The sequence below is a fragment of the Anser anser genome, assembly GCF_964211835.1.
Source record: "Anser anser genome assembly, chromosome: 2".
Classification (NCBI taxonomy): domain Eukaryota; kingdom Metazoa; phylum Chordata; class Aves; order Anseriformes; family Anatidae; genus Anser; species Anser anser.
In genome coordinates, this window is record NC_139721.1 from 118,612,275 (window position 1) to 118,634,190 (window position 21,916).

General features: G+C 40.6%; 1 protein-coding gene across 2 annotated transcripts in view; it reads left to right on the forward strand.

The window, feature by feature from the left end:
* Positions 1 to 2,151: 2,151 nt before the first annotated feature.
* ABHD5 (abhydrolase domain containing 5, lysophosphatidic acid acyltransferase) overlaps positions 2,152 to 21,916 on the forward strand; it is a 29,273-nt gene continuing 9,508 nt past the window's right edge. The window contains exons 1-3 of one of the 2 annotated variants that reach the window (XM_083823163.1): positions 2,152 to 2,313; positions 19,441 to 19,526; positions 19,798 to 20,170. In XM_083823163.1, coding sequence (XP_083679289.1) covers positions 2,183 to 2,313; positions 19,441 to 19,526; positions 19,798 to 20,170 — 590 coding nt within the window. In that variant the 5' untranslated portion in view covers positions 2,152 to 2,182. Of the gene's footprint in view, positions 2,314 to 5,800; positions 5,821 to 19,440; positions 19,527 to 19,797; positions 20,171 to 21,916 lie in introns of those variants that run through there. The other variant, XM_083823164.1, reaches the window with a different exon arrangement.

Below are 21,916 nucleotides of genomic sequence, written 5' to 3' on the forward strand. Positions count from 1 at the left end.
TATCAAGCTGCTGTTTTTATCACTTTCATATAGAAAACAAGCATAAGCAATATTTTTTTCCTTCGTGTGTACATACTTGGCCTGGTCAGCCTTCTTTATGGTTTTTGATCAGATAGATTTTAGCAAGCTATTTGTGATGCTCTTTGGAAAAGTAGGATACTAAGTGGGTCATTATAAAAAACATGGGTGAAAAACACTTGCACTCTCTTTTCATGTTTCATTGTCACAGTCAGCTCTAGCTGACAAGCAGCTACTTCTGTTGGATCAAAAGTAGGACTGGAAGTGTAGTAAATGTAATATAGAAATTCTTTGTGTTTGAGGTGTATTGACATAGAAAATAGTACAACCTCAAATCTTAAATAGCTAAGAACAATGACACTTACTGTGAACTGACCTCTAATATAGATGGTCTCAAAGTTGTTGTTTGAAATCCAGAGTAAGCAAGATGGCTTTGACACTCCGACTTCTATAATGTCACCTGGAGTCTTTCTCTAGCATGGAGACTGATATTTTTATCTCACTCCAGGACAATGAGTATTTGTGAGGTCAGATGGATTGCTTTTCTTCTCACAGCTAAGAGAACTTGTTTCTTTCCTCTGATGCTAGCAGGAAAAGACTTTTGCTCTGAAAAGAGTATAACAAAAGAATATTGCCTGTGTTACATGATGGGGTCTGAAAATAAAATTCTGGCTTATAATAGCAACATTGGGTAGCATACCTCTTCTTAAAGAGAATGGCAACAAACTAATTCAATAAAAAGGACCAAATATAACTCCCATTAAAAATGAACATGGGGGCTTATTACTGAAGTGAGAGACTAAACAGTGGCAAGAACCATCCCTTCAGAATCAGGGGGATATTTTCAGTGTCCAGAAAATTCTCTGAAATACCAAAATGGAAAACCTCATCTGAACTCTTTGCTTCTCATCATGATCTAGCTATCCTTCATTCTTTTACACGACAACATCAGCCAACTGATGTGTGACTGACCCTCTTCCATTGGCTTTATTGCAGTCATTTCTTCATGCACAGAAATACAGCTGATTTATCCACGTAATCAAGTCAACTCTAAAGAAACTGAGCTATTTCTATCAAGAAAGGAAGTAAGAGAAAGAGAGACTGATGAATGGAAGTGCATTATTTGTATATTTACATTCTTAAATACGTGTAACCAATGACTGCTTGCGTGAACAGAACTGAAGTGAAATCACAGAAATAACCATGTCTAACACTTGCATGTTCCATGAGTAGGGCTTAAATCTTACTTACGAGGTTTTAAACATATTATTTCATTGGAATTAAGAAGAAGTAGTAGCACTCAGGGCTATTATTTCAGGCTCTTCGCAAATTCCATGGAGCATCACTGCAAATGTTGACAGTAGTCATATAGTTCTGCATTCACAGATATTCGTATTTTCAGCAAGTAGAATATTTCAGGGAAGTAATAACTGAAAAAAAACACCTCTCTAGAGAAAAATGTTAGATTGCCAAAGCATTGTGACACAGCCAAACAAACTTTAGCTGAGATTGTGTAACCTTAACGATCACTGTTGTTAAAATTGCAGAATGGCTTTTGTATTACCAAATTAACATTACAGCTTTTGTCACAGGATTTCAGAAACCTAAAGAAACAGTGATCATCCTGTTTTTTTGAAGCGCCTTAGGTCTGCGGCAAAAGTCAGGAAGAATGCGAGGCTTGAAAACTTCTCGCCGATGCTTCCACTCACTGCGTCTTGCTGCTTTATTTCAGTTAGGGTTTGTTGATTGTTTAGTGTGAATGCAGTTCATACACTGCTGAATAGTAATGCAACCTATAGCATGGGCCTGGATGCTGTTGAGGAGTGCATCCCTTTTTTATCCGTAAAAACAACCACAAACTACCCCCGAGAATCTAGGGCTGTGCAAAGCTAGCTGGCTGGGTTATGACAGTCTGTGGCGGGGCTGAGACCACGGGGTGTTCAAGGCAAGGCTGGACGTGGTGCTTAGGGACACGGTTTAGTGTGTGACACTGGTGGCAGGGGGACGGTTGGAGCGGGCGATCCCGACGAGGGACCCCCCCTCACAGCGTCCCCTCAGGGCGCCCTCCCGCCCGCCATGGCAGTGGGGGCGGCGCTCTAGGCGGCTCTGTGCTGTGGGTGGCCGCGGCGGGGATGACGCAGGGAGGAGGAGGGAGGGGCCCGTGATGGCCGGGGCCGCCGCCGTCGCGCTGTCCTTTTCCGCGCTGCCCGCCGCCGCCACCGCCCCGCCGCCGCCGCCGCCAGCAGCCGGCTGCCGCCCCGCCGCCATGGCCGAGGAGGAGACCTCCAGCGACGGGTGAGCGCAGCGGGACGCGGCCCTGCGGGTCACCTCCGGCCGCCATTGGAGGCGGCCCGGCGGGACCGGGGACAGCGGCGCCTGCACGGGGGGGGGGACACGGCGGTCTGTCTGCAGCCCCGCCCGGCTCTGCGAGCCGCCCGGCCCCTTCCCTCCCGCCGACGGCCGCGGTGTGTGCCCGGTCCCCTCTGTCCGGAGCGGTGTCCCGCCGCCCCTCACCGCCTGCTGCCCGTGGGCAGCGCCCGCTCCGCGTCCCCCCCCCGCGGTGCGCCCGGCTTGGTCGCGCCCGGCCCCGCGAGGACGCGCCTGCGGCCGCCGCCCTGCCCCGCACCGGGGGCGCGCACCCGCGCCCCCCCCCCCCCCGGTGCGTGCCCCGCGCCGTACCTCAGGGTGCTGGCGGCTCCTGGCCCCACAGCGCCTCGCCTCCCTTGTCCCAGAATACATCCTCTGCCTCCCCATTCCCACCATAAAATATCCTGGCTCCGAGTCTGTGTTAAAATGTATCACCTCTGCTGGTCGCTCTGAGTTTGTTCTGTCATAGTTTGCGGTTCTAGCCCCAAAATTACCCGATCAGAATATATCTCGCTTTGCTCCAGTCATACGTGTACTGTATCCCCCTCTATCAGATGTTTAAGTGTGCTCTTAATGCACTGTTTACATGATTTTTTCCTTCGCCATTCTTTAAATATCAGGTGGTGTATCGCATTGCTCATACTGCCGATTGCCTGCCCCCCCCCAAACTCACTTTTTGCCTTTTCCTTCTCCATTATTTCATAATTATGTTTTTTTGAGGAATTCCACTTAGAATTCTCTAACAACTTGCATGAAAATCACACTGTGCTTTCGTAATTTCATATCCAGGATGCTATTTGCATGTTGTCATATGATACGTCTGTTCTCTTATCTTCCAAAACTATCTGCGTTCTCAGTCTTGTTCTATGTGTAGACTTTTTTTTGAGTTTTTGGTGTTTATATTTCATCTTAGATGATTTGCTGCTGCCAGCGCAGTCTGGATGGACCAGAACTGGACTTACCATCTTTTCCAGATTCCCAACTGTATACACGCGGAGTTCTCTCTCCAAGTATAAACTTCACAGGCTTCTCTTTCAATGCACTGTGCAGTTCAGTTTAATCTGTCACTGCTCTTTCCTCCTTTCCTCAAACTTAGAATGCCTTTTTTTTTAATAATACAGTTTGTTGGTTTTTTTTACACCTTCTGCAGCATTTATACATTTGAAACTACAGTTTCCTTCTTGGTTCTGCGTTCTTTCTCATCCATTCACATTCATAAAATACATCTCATTTGCAAAGCCTCTTCTTGATGATTTACAGATTTTCTAAGTAAGAGTCTTAAAATAGCTCTGCCTCAACCTGTTTTGTTTATATGTTCATTCAGCGCATTAGCCTGAACTGTATTAGCTGCCTGATTCAATCACACAGGGTACTGAGCGCTGCTTAGGTAGTGCCAAATGCCCTCAACTTCAGTAGCCCGTCAGGGCTGCAGCATTGTAACATTAGATGATCCGGACGTAGGGTAAGGAGTCATAGGCTAAATTTTTCAAAGAGGATTATGAGAAATTTCTTGTCATGGCTTACTCCGCTGGATAGCTTCTAAAGGCACTTGATTTTCAGGAAGTTGTCCGTGTCACCCTTCTGAACAATCAGGCCATTTAATGTGAAGTCTTTCAGAGTAAGCCCCCAATTCATTAAAGACTTCTAAGTCTTCTTAGACTTCTAAGAACAAAATCTCATGCTTTTCCATGAATTCGGAAAGTGCATTAGCTGTGATGAAATGTTAGTACTCCAGGTTGTTAGCACTTTTATTGGTCTGGTTCTAACGATCAGCATTTCTTCAACTTTTCAAGCAGAGAGCAAAACTCAGTACCTGGAAGAAATTTATAAATGAGTGAAATGTGTTAAATACTTCTGGATTTAAAACTTTGTAGCAGTGAGAGGAAGGCTGACTGTATAGCATTAGAGCCCTAAATTAAATTGTTGGCAATAGGTGTATACAAAGAATAAATATGAAGTTTATTTTATCTGCTTAGAGAAAATAGTGTGACTCATCTTGTTATGCAACGTATGCAAACAACCAGTTTGTTGAAATCTAGTAACTGCCTAAGTAGGGTGAAAACAGAAAAGCAGTGACACGTTCCTTTGTAGGAAATCTCAACTTAAAGGTACTCACGGCCTTGTCCTAACCTACAGTGAGAGGTTTAACTAAACAAATATTTTGGTCTCCGTCATGGAAGTGATTGCTTGTTTAACTTGTCACCTGCTAACGATGCCCAAACTTCTTCACAGCCCTGAACCTTCTCTGTATAAGCTGTAGAAGTAGACTTCTGCCTGTGAGACAAACAGCCTACCCTAATCTTTTTGCTGATGTTGAGTTCACTTACACTCCCTCTGAATTCAACAGGACTGTTTATGGCTTGTAATAAATCTAGTAATAGAGTTAGATTTAAATCTAGTAATAGCAGCTACTAAACATACGTAAATATCTGGAATAAATTCCCCCTTTACCCCCTGTGATAAGTGGAATAACTTCGTTTAAAACAAAAATTTTAGGGAAACTGCACGTATGAGCCTACATCATTTTGCTTGCATATGACCTCTAGCCTCTCAAAATAACGGCTCGGAGAAATATGTAAGAACATATACTGTAAGGACCACTGCAACACCAGTAACCACAATTATTTTTGCAATACCATTCAAGCTTGTTTGTGTTTTGATTCTTTTGGTATGTGATTTAAAATGCTACAGAATTATTTTTATAGTTTTGAAGTGAGTTGTTTGAAATAAAAGAGGAATAATTTATCGAGTTTGATGGAACCTATATCTGACTCTTAGTAAGACAGTTCACAGTGACAGCACAATGATATACTAAAGAGTAATATTAAAGCATAAAGCATAACGGGATACTCTCAACTCAGTCTTGCTTTATTTTTCTGCTAGTTACGTCATTTAGGTTCTAAAACAAGCTAAGTGAAGGTAGACTGATGAAAACCTGGTGGGTGGTTCTTACCTTTCCTGGTGAAAGGAGACTATTTCTAACAGCCTGTCCTGTAGTACACATGACTAACAGCAGGTTTGGGACCTACAGCTTCCACCTTTGAAGAGACAATGAAACCATAAGTGCACTGTGAGAAGCGTGTGCAGGAAGAGGTTAAAGGATGTTTCCTTCCTCTTCTGATTTTACCTTTTTCACTGTTGTGTCAGTCATGACTTCAGCGCTTAGTGCCTTTTGCACTGTGTTTGTGTGCTCATCTGAAAGTGTATGTATGAGCAGGTTTTCAGGCATTTATCAGATTGTTTCGGTTTTCCTGTCCTTGTACGAGTTTGGGGAAGGAAGGTCTGTCATGGTCTGGAAGATCTCTTCTCCCGCAACACAGACTTGAGAAAGGTAAAGATGGCAAAATATAATAAGGGCTCTCTTCTCCTTCCAGAAGCAAAATGATCTTGGCAGTGCGTGTCCTGTCCCTGTGCAAGGAAGAAACTCATCTAAATGTCAGTACAGTGATGTTCTGCTTTTCAAGTCTAGCACCTGCAAGTGTTATGGAAAAAGGTTTAAATATATATATATTTGTAGTAAGAATATAGAATTAGATGATTTGTTCATCTCTTTTACTTGGCATTGACTACTCTGTGGAGTCCCTTGTTTGTCAGAGAATCTTTGGCTCACGTTTAGGACATTTAGGGAATCATTTCTTATTATTTTTTCTTCATTTCTTAATGTTTTTTCACATTGGTCCTCAATAGTTACATGTGATGTCCTTACCTTGGTGATGTGGCTTTTCAGGTAGATCCATTTATAACTTAACCCACAGCCTTTCAAGCGCCCTCAGCTTAGTGGGAAATTAGATGTTAGGGCTGCTGGGGAACGACGGCCTAGGTCAGGATCTTTTCATCAAGGTACAGCCAGGCCGCTGAACTTTCTTTCACAGTTTAACAATTAAAAAAAGTAAAATTGGGGCATCCCATTTGTAATTCAGCAAATACAGTTGTGACTTTACAGAGAATTTTTTATTTTTTTGTAATTCATGAGGGAGATCGCCTCAGGAATCATAATCGAGAGGTTTGAATAGCACAGGTTAGACACTGCTGTGCTAAAGGTTTTTTCCTCCACTCTTCCTGAAACTTGTTCTTGTATTAGGCAACACGAGGAAAGGTACCACCAGCTGACTCCAGAGAGCTGCAGAGGTCTTTCCCCCTCTTTCCAAGCAGCAGGGAAAAAACCCTTTCAGTGGCTCCCCTCCAATTGCATGGGGAAACACTGGTTCCCACCGCAGGCGAAGCAGCATTCAAGTGCGTTGTTTCCACTGTCACTACCAGGCCCAAACACAATCCCAGAGTTAAAGTGTGTTACACGTGCTTCATGCTTCATTTATATAATACGTGGATGTCCCATTACTAAAGAACATGCACTTCTGATGGCTCACCTGGAGCTTTCCATTGCCTCTGGTAGAAGATCCCGTTCTCCTTCCCTGATTATCTGGCTGAGTCATCTGTTATGACAGAAATCCCCTATAAAATATCTTACTAGGTCGATTAGTCACCTGGCTCAAGTCCTTACATCTGAGAATGAAAATGAGAAATGCCAGGATTAGCGATCCTTTTGCCAGGGTTGCATGGTTTGGGGCATCCTCTGAAGTTTTTATAGAGTCTGTTAGAAGACGGGTGCTGCCCCAGGGCTCTGTATTTTATTTGGGTCAATTGGGCTGTGCCTTGTAGGCCCTGTTAGAGATTAGCCCTCTGAAAAGAATCGTGTCTGTGCCAGGAGAATCTGCACTACCTACAATTTTTCTGCACGTTAATGAGAGAATCTGAACCACTTTCCCAACTCATAAATTATTAAACCATCTTCATTTTTTCCCCTCATATTTAGTGGTTTATTAAAATTGCTTGTTGAGGAAATTTTAATTAGCTTATTTCATAACTTGAGTATTTTCTTGCAACTCTGATCTTCCAGGATAGGTTTTTGTCCATAATTTGTATTGAGAGCCAGAGAGAAGAGGGCACGAGAGGAAAGGTGAGTGAGTTTACGTTGGCGCTGAAACTGAAAGATCCAGATGAGAAGCTGAACAGCAAGGGAGAGGTCAGTGGAGAAGAGAGATTTGTGAGTCCATGAAGCTGTGTAATGAAATGAGGTCACTCTGGAATAAGGTTAAGAGGGTAAAAGAGGAGGATTTTAAGGGTAAAGCCTTGAATGACACTGAGAAAATACGGTGAGGAATGCCGGAGTAGGAAGGAGCTCTGAATGAGTTGTAATAGAAAACCAAGGATCGTACGAGACGACAGAAAGGAGAGGAAAATAAACCCCCACGAATCTTTTCTGTAATAAAAGATGCACAGGTGCCTATTGCCACTGAGGAAGTCCACCCATATACTGAAGTGAGGAGGAGAAAGATACAGCAATGAGGAGAAAAAAAAAAGAAAATGGGTAGGTTGGTGCTAGCAAACTATTCTAGAAACTTTTTTCTTCATTACATTCAGTACGTTATACTGATCTTAAAGGCTTCTTAATTATTCTGTACTTGTCCAAAAGGGGACGTTTGATGCAATGGCTTTTTGCAGCCTTCAAAATCCTACAGAAACCCTACAAAAAAGCAGGAGAAGGATTCTTTGTCAGGGAGTGTAGTGACAGGACAAGGAGTAAAGTTCTTAAACTAAAAAAGGGTAGATTTAGATTATGTATTAGGAAGAAATTATTTACCCTGAGGGTGGCAAGGCACTGGCACAGGCTGCCTAGAGAAGCTGTGGATGCCCCATCCCTGGAGCTGTTCAAGGCCAGGCTGGATGGGGCTTTGGGCAACCTGGTCTGGTGGGAGGTGTCCCTGCCCATGGCAGGGGGGTTGGAATTAGATGATCGTTAGGGTCCCTTCCTGTCCAAACCATTGTATGATGATGATTCTTACCTCTTTCTGAGGTTACTTACATGTCTTTCTGACACATAAAACGTTTGATGTGTAGTCATGTTAACAAACGAGTCTTTTAGTTTCAGGATGAAGGGAGGGGTTGTTCGCTTCAAAGAGTTGTCCAAGAAGTGGAAATGAGGCTAGGTAGCCCAAAGTTCAAATACCGATTCTTGAAGTTTGACAAAGTTAGTCACTGTAGGCGACTATGATAAAGAACACAACGTAGAAGCTGTTTTAATGGCAAGCAGCGAAACAATGCATCTTCAGTGTGTATTTACACTCACGTAGAGGCAGGTTGTGTGATAAGTGTGGTTTGCGTGTAGTGTGTTTGGAGCTAAGGCAATAATCATGTGCTTTAGGTAGTCTTTTGTGTGTGTTTCTTTTATGGTTCTTTATGGAAAAATAAACCCATCTCCTATTTAAGTTGTGATCTAAATTATGCATAATACAGTATGGGATATAAACAAAAGATAAACAGGGTAGAGTGGGGATGGGCAGTGGTGTATATTTATAACAGGCGGTTGTTATGTGTGGATTCTGTTATTGTTGTGTGTGATAGAACTCGGGGACGGTCTGAAATGTGGGCCTCTGGCATGGTAGGTGTTAGAAGGCTGACAAGTAGGGTTTAAACAGTATATGAAGGTTGAGGTCATGCAATATCTGAAGGGCAGCACGAGTACATCAATAGGTGGATGAATGAAACGAAAGTAATAGGAAGTTATGTATATCTGAAGGACACCAAGAGAGAATTTTCATTTTCTTTATTTCATTTATACATTTCTTCCTAAATTCTTGATGCAGTGTGTCGTGTAATGTTTATGAAAACACTTAGTAACTGTGGCAATGCCAAGTTCTATCAGATGCGAATTTACCGTGGAGGAGGCAGAGGGGTGTAGGTACTATCTGGTAGGTAAGCTGTGTTACATGTATGGTCTCTGTCACAGCTTTATTGTGACTGCAGCACCCCCCTTTCCTCTCCACCACATCTGCATCTTTATCTCTGTGTTCTGTATTCTTTCCTACCTGGTCTGTAGCTGCCGACAGGATTTTTCTCTAGATTGAGTTTGATTTTGGCTTTTAAATTAAAATATAAAATACTGACTCCTTAGAAAATATGGCAGGAAATAACTGAGGGCTTGATTACTTGGTTACTGTTAGAAGTTGGTGGAATGGATAAACAAATGGAAAGGCAGTACTGGAAGACAGAGAAGAAAATGGGGAAGAGGGAGGCACAGTGATGTAAGGTATACAGCAAGACATACATGCGGCTAAGGTTCAGCATGGGAGAGAGCAAATTGTGGGTACTCTCCACTGCTTTGAATGCTCAGGTTGCTCAAATGAGTTCAAACACCGTGGTAAACTTCCGTAGCAATAAAATAGCCATAAAATGCTCATTGTTTATGGATTTACCTTATCTACATTCTCAGGTTAATTCTGGTAAGCAGTAGCACTGTTGATATAAATAGAGATGGTAATAAAATTTCCTTGTGAATTTTTACAATAATCTTGATGTTGAATGTTCTGAATACAGAGTTCAAGATGCAGTAAGTACATGAGGAATGCATTGTTTTTACCTCTGACCCAGTGTAGCAATATTCTGCAATAACCTATCATGGGCTTCTTGTTGAAATGGACCTGAGGTACATTACGCTTCCTAGAAATATTATGCAGAGGTTTTCAAAACATTCTATTTTAATGTTAGTGAAGTATCCAGGGGTTTCACAACATCTAATTGCATGGAATGTCTTGGCTTGACATTGATCTAAACAGAACTTCATAGGCAGGCTTATGTCATCTGGGAAAAAAATGCTTTCCTTTTTAACCCAATCACAGCACTTTCGTATGGTATTTTTGTCATCTCATGAAAATGGTAAACAGACATTTGTTAAAAGATTTGGTGCTTTGTTCCCCTGTCACGTTCCCAGTTCTTGCTCCTGAGTCTTGCCATCATAGTGTGCTCCCCAAGGTCTTTCTCAGAGGATTGCAACATTTTTTTTGATCTTTTCATGCGATGATTGTAAAGTGGACCATGAAATATTTTTCTTCTTCTGATGTTTGTAGTTGCCAGAACTTAATTTTTGTCCTTGGAACATCTCATTCAAATTGCTGTGATGGCTACTACATCTGGCTCCTACTGTATGTGCAGAAGCTCTGCCCCTAGATAGACAGCCTTTGCAGTAACAGTTATTGTACATAGTGTATGACTGATGGTCATACATTTATGATTGTTTGATTGAATGGTTCTGACTGCATGCATCATCCGCAGAAAACTGAAGTCCTGAAGAACATGCTGCACTTTGGGGACAGGAAGGAAGGGCTGCAAGAGGGAGTCCTAAAATTAGTTACGCAGTTAAAGCTCTCATGAAACCCTATCCTCAGCCCTGTTCCGGAGACATCCCTGCCCAGTTAAATCCAAACCAACCGAGGTCATGATTATATCTTACTGTCAGTGGCACCTCTGACTTTAAAGCTTGCCAGCCTCCAACGTGCCCCACTAGTCTTTTTTTCCACGTTATTAGCCCATAGATCTTCTGGTTAACTGCTTCGTTTCTCTTGTCAGCTGGGTCTCTATAATTAGTTGGCTTAAAACATAGTTTCTTTTAAAGATGAATCTTTTCACAAACCTGATGGAGAGAGTAGCCACAAAAATAGTTGAACAAAATGGAGGGAACACTAAGTTTTTAGATCTGATCAAGTAGTGGTAATTGCCTGAGATTCAGGCATCGGGTCACCCATTTCACCTCACAGGAATAAAAATGCAAAAGTAGGGTGCTTCTCAGAGACAGACTGACACGCAGACTTCTCTGTGCATTTCGTCTTTCTCATTTTAGAAATTGGCTTTTATTACTTAACAGACTAACATTGAAGATTAACCACAGTTAATTTTATCTGGTAAAGGTTTAAGTCTAATGTATATTATTTGCTTCATCCTGTTCTCAGTTTCATGCAGAGCATGTTGCTTTCACATGATAAATGTATTGTCCTAGTTTCCTAAAATATGTAAAATGTAGTTGAGAAACTGGAGTTTTTTTCATGCTAATCAGTAACACCTTCTCTTACTGTCAATTAAATATCCTTTTCTTTATAGCTTTATTTAAAAATCAGTGATATCTCACAGTTACATTCTTACATACCCTTTGAACAGAAGGAACATATATCTTGGTCTTCAGTAATGTTTTTATTTACTTCTCTACATGTAACATTTCTCCATCCTTGCTGTCATCCATAGCAAGATTTAAGCTCTGCTTATACTGGTACCTAGGTTGCATGTATTATTTTCTTGGATTTTAAATGGTTACAGCTGTTGAAATGTTAAAGGAGGCTGGCTTGTCTGAAGCTATATTGGAGAACTGGAACCCGTTCACAAAATTAAATCTGCAGTGATAAAGTGACATCCTAATTTTAGTGGTAGTGCCTGATGCATTTTACATTTCATATCACTATTAGTCATTTAGTACTGTGTTACAAAAAGAAAAATGTTAACCAAATTTGATTCAGAGATGTGCAGTTCCAATATATAATAATTTTAAAACTTCCTTGAATTGGAAATAGTTGCTGGTTCTATATCTCCTCAAGTTTACTTTTCAGTTTACTGGGGTTTTAAAAACATGCTTTTCTGTTCTTTCACACACTAGCTTGAAATAAGTTATTGCATTTTTCTCCAAAGTATTTTTTTTCACTGATTTGTTACACAACTTATATCCAAGGCACATTCTCCAAGGTGTAAGTAGAGAACAAGATGGAACTTGAATATAGTGAATGGCTTTAAACCATTTTAAACAATGCCTTTAAGCTAAGAGAGGGTAGGTTTAGATATTAGGAAGAAACTCTTATTATATATAATAATTAATGAAATGAAAAAGTAGAAGTGTATTATAATTTAACTCTTAGACATAAATTAGCCAGATGTAAACCTGCTATTTCTCTCTGATATTTTGACACATGAAGTCATATTTGATTTTGTCATCCTTGACAGTTTCTTTTGCTTTGTATTGCTTCAGGTCGTTGCCCGTAAGCTTGAAATTTAATAGCCCAAAATGGAATTGGCTCTGAAAACTTGTTGTTGAAGAGGCAAGAAGCCACATGCTATTCAGCTCTTAGATTCTGTATCAACTACAACTGACGCTGACGAAAATGCAGAAAACATTTAGTTAAACAGACTTATTTCTGCTGTTCCCCTGGGGAGAAAAAAAAAAAAGACAACAACTATGTCTTGGTATTTTCGCTTAAGCACCTATGAAATCCACACTACAGTGTGTTTTTAGAGCATTATAGTAAGATGCTGTTTTACTTTCAAAATTGACATTTTGCCCTAAATTTGATACATTGAACTTTTGCCCCATTGTGAATATGGGAAGCTCCTTTTCACTCCTGTTTTGCCTGTTCTTGGTATTTTTATAGAAATTGAAAGGGTTGCCTGGGTTGCTTTTCCTTGCAGTTTTAAATGATATTGAAATCAGCCATAACAGTAGCTGCCCCGTTCTTTTAATTAACGATGTATTTTGACTGTCACTTATGCGTTAATGATAATATACAAGTATTTAGGGTTTCTTCTCATAAAACTCTGAGCACTATAACCTCAATTCAGCAGGACACTTAAATATATGACTAGTTTTATTGAAGGACAGTGCTTAAGTATTTTCATGTGAAGAAATTACTTAAAACCTTGGGAAGAGTTATGGTGTTTACCATATTTTGATTTAAAAAAAAAAAATCAGTTCTAAATTCCTTTGCTAGCACAGTACTTCAAAAATACTTTTTGTAGAAAAAAATGAGAGAATCTGAGCTGTTTTTCCATTAGCTTACACTTGTTTTTCTGTTACAGTGCAAGCTTCTCCTTAGTTTGGGACTAGCTCAAATCAACTGATGTTTGTAATGATCATGCTAGCTGGATGGCCTGAAAATCAGAATGCCGTTCCTCTTAGTGTTATGCAGAAACAGTATAACAAATTCTGTGCATGTAGTTGATGTTACTCTCTTCCTTACAAATAGCTAGAATTAATTCTGAGAGTCAAGAGAGGAGAGGGTTAGGGTTTTTGAAAGATCAGCTTGATTTTAATAAGCTTTAAGGGTAAAGCTTGAAATGATTTACCAGTGAGTTCACTCAGTGTTTTAGCTTTTTAAGCAAAAATTCAATTAAAAATATTAAATACGTTCAGTTGTTGAGAGCAGGACAAAAGCAGATATGCAACCCAGTTGCTCATGTGTTTAGTTACATTCCCTCAGTCCTTTGTGAGTTATTGTGTAATTGTTGTAGATGCTGAGCTCTGACTTTCCTACTGGTGGAATTTTTAAGTCCAGATAATATTTGTGATGAGAAACTATTCTCCACGCTTCTGTCACTGATAAATGTTTCAGCGTCTCTTTTTTGATTAGTACTGGGAGTTCTAATTACCTTACTAATTTCAAAATTTGTAGTCAAAAGTAAAGTTTATCGTAAACGCTGTAGAAAGAGCTCTGCATATATTCTCTCAGAAGGTCAGTAATTTTTGACAAATCATCACGTGGCAAATGACATTGCTTTCATTTACTCTGTTTTAGTAGAGTTCTGTCACTTAGAGATTTTGTGTTTTCCTTTTTTTGACTCCCAAGCTTTCCATAGATTATGACAGCTAGCTCTACAACAGTATTATACATGGGGAAAATACCTCTGATTTTAAGCTTAATACACCTTCAAAGTCACACATTCATACAACTCTAACAGGAGTAATTACATTGTGAGCTTGAAGAGCAAGCGAGCTCTGTCTATGTATATTTATATCTCCTATATAGAGTTACAAGCAACTTCTGTTGAACATTCAGTTGAACATCTTGATATGGTAGAGCTTCATTTTTGAAATTAGCATTATAGGACAGAAAGTGGGTAGACTGCCAGCTGTTTGAGTGCATACCTCAACATAACAAGAAGTGTTTACCATCCTGCAGTATTATCGAAGCTTGCATGAGCTTTTTTTGGAGCATGCCAAATTTGTAACTGGCCACAAATCCATCAGTGGTCTTGCACGTAATCGACTCTCACCAAGCTAAATAGGTTTAATCTAGCTGACAGAATGGTAGTTACATGAGTTACCTATTTGCCACATTCTTCATCTGATTTGACGTAGTTGGTGGAGGTGGATGGGTGGGTCACATTCACTGTGCCTCTGCCTCTACTTGATGCTCAATTCTTTTGAAAGTTTCCCTCAGGCAATTTAAGTTGAGCTGTGACAGCAAATACTTGTTTCAAATTAACGTTCGAGCAGCTAAGAAAAAGAAGTATTACTCTTTATACAATATTCAGTTATTCTTTACCCCTTAGATTTCTGCAGACAGTAATCATTACTTATTTTTAATATCTGTTTCCTTTCTCATGCTTGTACACGTAGAGTATGTATTATAAATGAAAAATTGCCTCCATCGCTCTGACATCTAGTATCCTCTAAACCCTGATACTTTCAGTTTGAGCATGCTTACATATGAGATTCACTCAGTCAAGCACACTGTAGTTGACAGGTAAGTCAAAAATTTGTCTACAGTATATTTCTTCATTGAGTGGAATAAGATTTACCTTGTTTCGGTGAATAGGTTTTTTCATCTGTTTTCAAAAAGTGCAATATGAACATTGTCATATAATATATTGAGTTGGAGCTGGGAAAATGTAGTAACATTCCCCATCATGGCTTGTAAGGCTTAGTAGAAGGAACAGCAGAAGCAGAATCATCACGTCTCAATTGTTTTTTAATTATTATTTTTTTTATTTTTATGTAGCTGGGAACTCTTGAAGTCTTAAACACTTTCAGACTATCAAGAATGATCAGTTCGTGAGCAAGGAAGCAGAAATACAACTAAGACTTGTATGGAACACTTTCAAATAAAAAACACCCCTCAGCTTTGAAATTTTCCTATGGGAAGGAGGAGCTAAGGGCTGTGAAATTAGGTCTCGTTTTCTGACTTTGGGTATCGGAGGTTGTGCCTCTTCATGCCAACAAAATTCGTCAGGTGTGCTTCTTGTAGGTTAGGAGCTTCCATCTAACTTCTCCTGTGAGGGTGGTATATCTGGGAGCCTGCCATGGCTTGCTGTGTTTGGGAAGGCCCTTCCTTCAGACCATCACGTCCCGTAACATCCGTGTGCACCTCCAGAGGAAGGCCTCCACTGACTCATATGGTGACCAGAGCAGCACGATAAGGGCTGCCTAATTCAGATCTCTAGCTTGGTGTCCACTTGGTAAAAAATAGTCTGGCAAAATACATGGAAATCGGTCAATTTATAGCATAGATAACGAGCATCACACCTTGTGAGGCAAGGCAGGATTGCTATACATCCACAAGTTGCCTAACAGTGAAAAATTTAGATTAGTTTAAGAGATCTCTTTGCTCTTAGGTAACCTCATGACAATCTCCTGTTCTGAGTGGTTCACAGACACCCAGGCCTGCCATTAAAGTAGGAACGTTGTGCTTGATTAAGCAGGGTTTCGCGTTAATTAAACTGCATGGTATGGTTTCCCGTTGTTTGCTTTTGATTGCTTAGCAAATAAGGATGTGATTGGGGCTGTCAATTATTAAAATAAGCCAACAGCAGACTGTCATGGGGGAAATGGGTAAAATGGCTGCAACACAGAACCGTGCTCCCCCAGTGAGGTACAATCTAAAATGTATTTAGTAAGCAGGATAGATACGGCAAGTGGATAGTGACTGAAATTATAATTTTTCTGTTCTACAACACACACACGCATCACACACAAAACTCCAGCCCTCCCAGTCCGGTTTAGACCAGCACCACATGGACCCAGAGAAGCAGGACTACCAGTCAGTGCGTTGGGTCCTGGCCCCTGTGCAGAGTGGTTGTGGCTCCGGCTTCTACGAGGCATCAAAGATCTCTGTGTATTTCCCCCAGGGGCTGTTATTTTCAGTATTTGTTACCGTATTTGTCAGCATAAACTACCGGTGGTCTCGCTAATTTAGCCTCACGTTGGTCACCTTGGCTAAGGCCATGTAACACTTGTCTCTGGGACTTCCCCTTAGCTTCTGGCCTTCTGCCTCAAACGTGTACAAGAAGCCTGGAGGTCAGTTGCCTCCTACAGACTCATGTATGTTGTTTGAGCCCTCAGCAGGGCAGCAAACCCCCCGCCTGACGCCTCTGATTTTTCCTGGCTCCAGTGCTCCAGGCTTGTTCAGGTGGCTGTGAAAGCAAAACTGCCCCCAAAGAGATGTGAGGAAGCACCCTATGGCATGGCTCTGCCCTCTCAGCCCTACTGATTATTAGATATTTCAGTGTGGATGTGCGAACTGGTGAATGTTACTGCTTGGCCAAACAAGAAAGCACACCTTCAATTCCCCTAGTTACGTGCCTTGGTAGCTTGATGTTCAACTCCCATTGTGTGCAATCACCATCAAACGATAGAAATGTGGGCTGGCAGTTGCCAGATTTATTTCACACTTTTTGATAGAGCAAGCAACTAAGCACAGTGGATTTCCTAACTCCTCAAAATATTCCTCTGTTGCATTTTCCGTCTTTATGAAGGAAGATGGAAACAGAGTGTTTGGGAAGTGGTGGTTGATGAGAGCAGAGTGGGGCCTGCCTCTTCTGGCAGTGGTTAGCTCGCTCACAACATGAAACTCCAGCTGAAATCCTTAGTTTTCTTTCATGTCTTATCTATATTGCTGGTGAACAAATGGTCTTGAAAGAGCCATTGCTTCTTTTTTGATGCTACATAGCTATTTTAACTTAATATCACAGTAATAAAAATGATAGGTCATGTAAGCAATTGACATTCTTGTGTGCATTTAGAGGACACATTTAGCACAGATGTACAGAATAAATGATACCTTTGGAAGGCTAGAATGTGCCTATACCAGGGATGTGATTAAATAAATTAAATAGTTCATTGTTCTCTGCATGTGGAAAACATCAAGCAATTTGTTGGAAGGAGGGGGGAAAACCAAAGGATTAAGTCTGGAATATAAATGATTAAATAATTTCTTTCTTAAATTCTTAATCACTTTTTTTCACGGAATGTCATTTTCACTTGCTCTTTTAGTTCAGCAAGTACAGAATGACTGAAACACATATATAATTTTTATTCTAAGCATTTCAGCTTGCTGACTTTATTTTCAGGGTTTACGTGTGTGATGTCTCTTCTGAATGAAAATCTCTGTATTTATAAACAATACTGATAATTAGCAAAAGGAAAGAGTGAACACTTACGCTAAAATTTCCTGATTCTGATACAGTTCTCTAAATATTTTTCTTGGGTATTCACATGTCTCCCTAGGACTGGGAAATGAAATTCTGAGGTTGTGAACTGTAGATTTTTTTGGTGTCATATCTCTGCACTGTCTTCATGTTGACATGTTACAGCTATACATTTCCTTATTAAAAAATCTTTAAAGAAGTTCCTTTGCTAAGTAAGTGTTTTTCCTAAGAGTAAATATTTTATACAGTTTTAGCTTGAGGGAAATAGCAACTGGATTTTCTGCTTCTGACTTGAGAATTATAAATACAAATGTGTATTTCAGCACCTAACTAGCAGAAAGTTTGGCTTCAAAGGGTTGTGGCATAACTATTGTTTAGTAATTTACCAGAGTAATTCATAACATTGGACACGGTGATATTGTTAAACCCAGATTCAACAGTTATTTGCTGGTGATGTTGCTTTTGGCAGGTGCCAGCTTTAACCTCACAGATACCTCTCCTAATCCTTTTAGAAATCTATTTTAATGTGGAAGCCAATCAGTTGGATACCATTCCTGGAGGATGCTGAGTTTTTTCAGGTCTCGGATTGCACGAGGCATCTGGGCAAGCATGCAGCATTCAGCTGCCCAGCTCTCAGTCCATACGCCATCAGCGTGCTTCCCACATTTGGGGGTTTAGGAAGGTTATTTACAGACCAGCCAGGCATCTGTGTGTTTCTCAGGAAAGTAAATAACGTTGAGTAACAGTGGCCATGGGTGATTGGATGATGAATCCTTTCTTGACCAAGTATGTTGTGTCTGATTTTTTTCCTGATGTTCCCTAAAGGCAGCACAGCTTGCGATTGCATTGTGTGTTCCCAAAACCCCTGCAATGTTGTATCATAAATGTAAATAGCTGTGCAGCTGGGATAGCTCAGCCCCTGAGAAAGGTGGGGAGAACGTTCTTTGGATAAAGAACTTGGAAGGACAAATCGTAAATTTGTTATTGATGAGTTGTGCAAGCTCCGAAAAATTGGACACCAGTAATCTCACAGTCTTTTAAGATCAATTTTTGTTCAACTGATACTTGCAGCATTCAATCCTGAAAATACTGTAACTAATTGGAAAGGAATTCAGTGTGGGGAAAAAAGCACTAAAGAAAGAAAATTGATTGCAAGTTTGGTGTCTTCATGCTCTTCTCCACGAGTGGTTTGAGGTCCTACAGCAGCAACCTTTGCACTGCAAGTAGTCTGAGCTGCTTCAAAAACAGGCAAGGGAGGGAAAAGAGTATTCCTTGTTGAAAAAGGGGGGGAAAATAGCACCTAGGAAGAGCTGCACCTAATTGCTGTGTCCTTTGATGTCCCTGGGGCTGTGCTGCTAGCTGAGTCATTGCCCTGCCCTCATGGTCAAGAGGGTACTATAAAGATAGCAAGTGACAGCTGAAAAGTAGCTTCTGTTAGGGGGGCTTGAAGTTCCTGTTTGATTTTCTGCTGTGACTTTGTTTCTAAGTCTGTAATGAAGTCCCTGGTGCTTTGCTTTGCTAGAATAAACCTGCTTAGTTTCCACTTTTTGAATTTATTTGGTGTGTGCATCTTAGTTCGGGTTAGGCTGGCAGGCACAAGGCTTGTTGCTTTTCTGGAAGCAGAGGGTTCACGCAGGGTAGTGTATGTGCAGGCAGGCTTCCAGGGGAACCTGAGAGGGGCCTGGAAACCCCAACGATTGTGTTTTATTTCCTGCCAAGCTTCTCGGGTCGCTGTGAGGACTCATGTCTCCAGGTTCCCAGAAGAAGCCTGCTCTGACGGAGATACATCGGTACACCCTGATAAGGGACAGGCAGCGGAGGGACAGTGTGCTGTTTGAACAACACCCCTGATCCTTGCACCACTTCATAAAAGACAGGGGAAGGTGGATTTCTTCCTACTGCTCGCTCCTGTCCTGCAGGACGTGTGGTACACATGGGTTCTTTTAAGAACAGCAGCAAAAGGAACTTCTTCAAAGCATCAAATGGTGCAGAATGGGAACGTCTTGCTCAAGAACTTTATATTCTGTATTGCTGTTGTAGGTTAGGATGGTTGTTCAGCTGGCTTCCTGCTTGGTGTCCCACATCGCTGCTACACCTTAAAGAGGCTGAGGACAAAATGCTAAAATGTAAGTCTGTTTTTAATAAGGTTTATAGATTTAACAAAATTTTCTATCCGTTTCCATAATCAGAAAATGTTTTTAAATACAGCTTCTACATTGCAATGAAATAACCAGGTTTAGAACTATGTTTTCATTGTTCCCTTATTTATGATATTTGCCTGTAGGCTCTGCTTGGAAAGGGATGTCCTATTCCAAACAGTAGTTTCCATAAAATGTACTTTATATTGTATCAGTCGTGTCTAGCAATATCATTTTTTCCCACTCTTTTTTTTTCCAGGTATTACAAGCACATACAATAAACGGTATGTGTATATAGCCAATGGAAATAAAATATGGACGTTGACATTCTCTCCAGACCTCACACGTAAAACTCCACTTGTCCTCCTTCATGGATTTGGAGGAGGTGTCGGAATGTGGGCTCTCAATTTTGAAGAGCTCTGTGAAAACAGGACCGTTCATGCTTTCGACCTCTTGGGATTTGGACGTAGCAGTAGACCCCACTTCGACGCTGATGCTCGGGAAGCAGAAAATCAGTTTGTGGAATCCATAGAACAATGGAGAAAAGAGGTCGGGTTAGAAAAAATGATTTTACTTGGACACAACCTGGGTGGATTCCTGGCGGCTGCTTACTCACTAAAGTACCCATCAAGGTATGTGAAAATAAAGGAATGAAGGAATTCCTTTTCTGCTTTTGACTAGTGATTTTAGCACAGATTTTATTTTTTCAGGCTCTTTATAGATGATCTTTAAGGAAATGACTGTGTTGATTTAAAGGAACTTGATAATGAATTTTAAGCCCCAAGTATTAATTGCATGGTTTGTTTTCAGATGAGTAGAGATAAGTAGTAGGTAGATAAGCAGTAGGTCATAAGTGGTAGGTAAAGGCGTTTTGTTCCGTGTACTTTTCTTTACTTCTTTGTTTTTGTTCAGTACCCCTTGCCATGTTATAAGGCTAAATAGCAAGGATCATATTTATTCGTGAATGTTTGAGACATCTCTGTTCAAACCTGTTATTTTAAGACAAAAATAGGCCTATTTCTGTCAACTCTCCCGTTGTTATGGCTAACAGCGAAACTTCTGAATTTAATTTCCCTAGGTAGTTTATGTCTATATGTTAGCAGTCAGCCTTGTGGAAGCATGATGATGTAAAAATAGTTTTAGTGGCCGTTTGATTTAAATTATCTCTGTGCCACCTCATATTTCTTCTTTGAAAAATAATCCAGCTGTAGCAGTGCTGTAACTACATCTCATCAGCGTTTTCTGCACCACGTCTTGGTTGACCGCCAATCCATTTTTTTTTACCCTAAACTAATAATTTGTCTCTTTTTCCATATAGCCTAGTTATATAGGCCCTGTTGGGCGAGGATCCCACCAGCTGAGGTTGTTCTGTATCAAGAAATGACCTTGCTTTTGTCTAAATAGGCATAGTGGACCCCTGTTAAAAGATGTGAATGTAAGTCCAGATTTCCACATCATATGGGAGATTCTATACTATACAGAACAAATATCTTACTTTATATTAGTATCAATTGATACCATATGCATACCTTGCTCTCTCAGTTGGAGATTATGGTATAAACCCATACATCTGCTTTTTCCTAAAACGCTTAGTCTCTTTCTCTGTCAACTGGTTGACAGCTGGCACATGCTGTTGGAAGTGAGGTATGAAAGCAGGCTTGTGTCTAAATCCAGAATTGGAATGAATACGGTCCTCTGCTTTAGGGATGTAAACCTCTTATCCATTTGGGTGTAAAGCAACTTCTAGCTGACTGCAGGTAGTTGCTTGTAGGGATCGCTTACAAGTTTCTTACCCCTTCTTCTGAAGTATCTGTAAATGGCGCTGTCCCATCCCAGTGGGATGCGATATTGTTTCTGCCTTCTGCTGTCTTACATTGAAAGTGACATTTCTATGTTTTCATGCTTCACTCTGCTTAAGTTGGGGTCAGTTAATTTGGGGGTGTTTTAGTTTGTGCTCTCGCATTACTAATGTTTCTCTGAAATTAAACTAACACCATCAAGTTATCACACTGACTGATAGGATCTTAGGACAGTGCTGAATCAAGTGATTAAAATAGTACAGCTTTCAAACAGATTATCTTACAATTCATTAGAGGCTTAAGGGATTCTGGATCCATATTGTTATGAAAGTAGATCTGTTTCTCCAACCTTACATGATCCGTTAATTTACTGTGTTGTACTAAATTTGTACGTGGGACATCTGAGATCATTAATTCAAAAAGATTCCCATTTAGAGTATTCCTGCGTGGTCGTGGGGTTATGATTTTCAAATACTGCAGCTTCTGGACTATCACTTTTGGAATGATTTTCATGGCCAGCTTCCCTTTATCACAGCTTATACTTTAGACTTGATTACCAAAAGAAAGAATGCAAAAAAG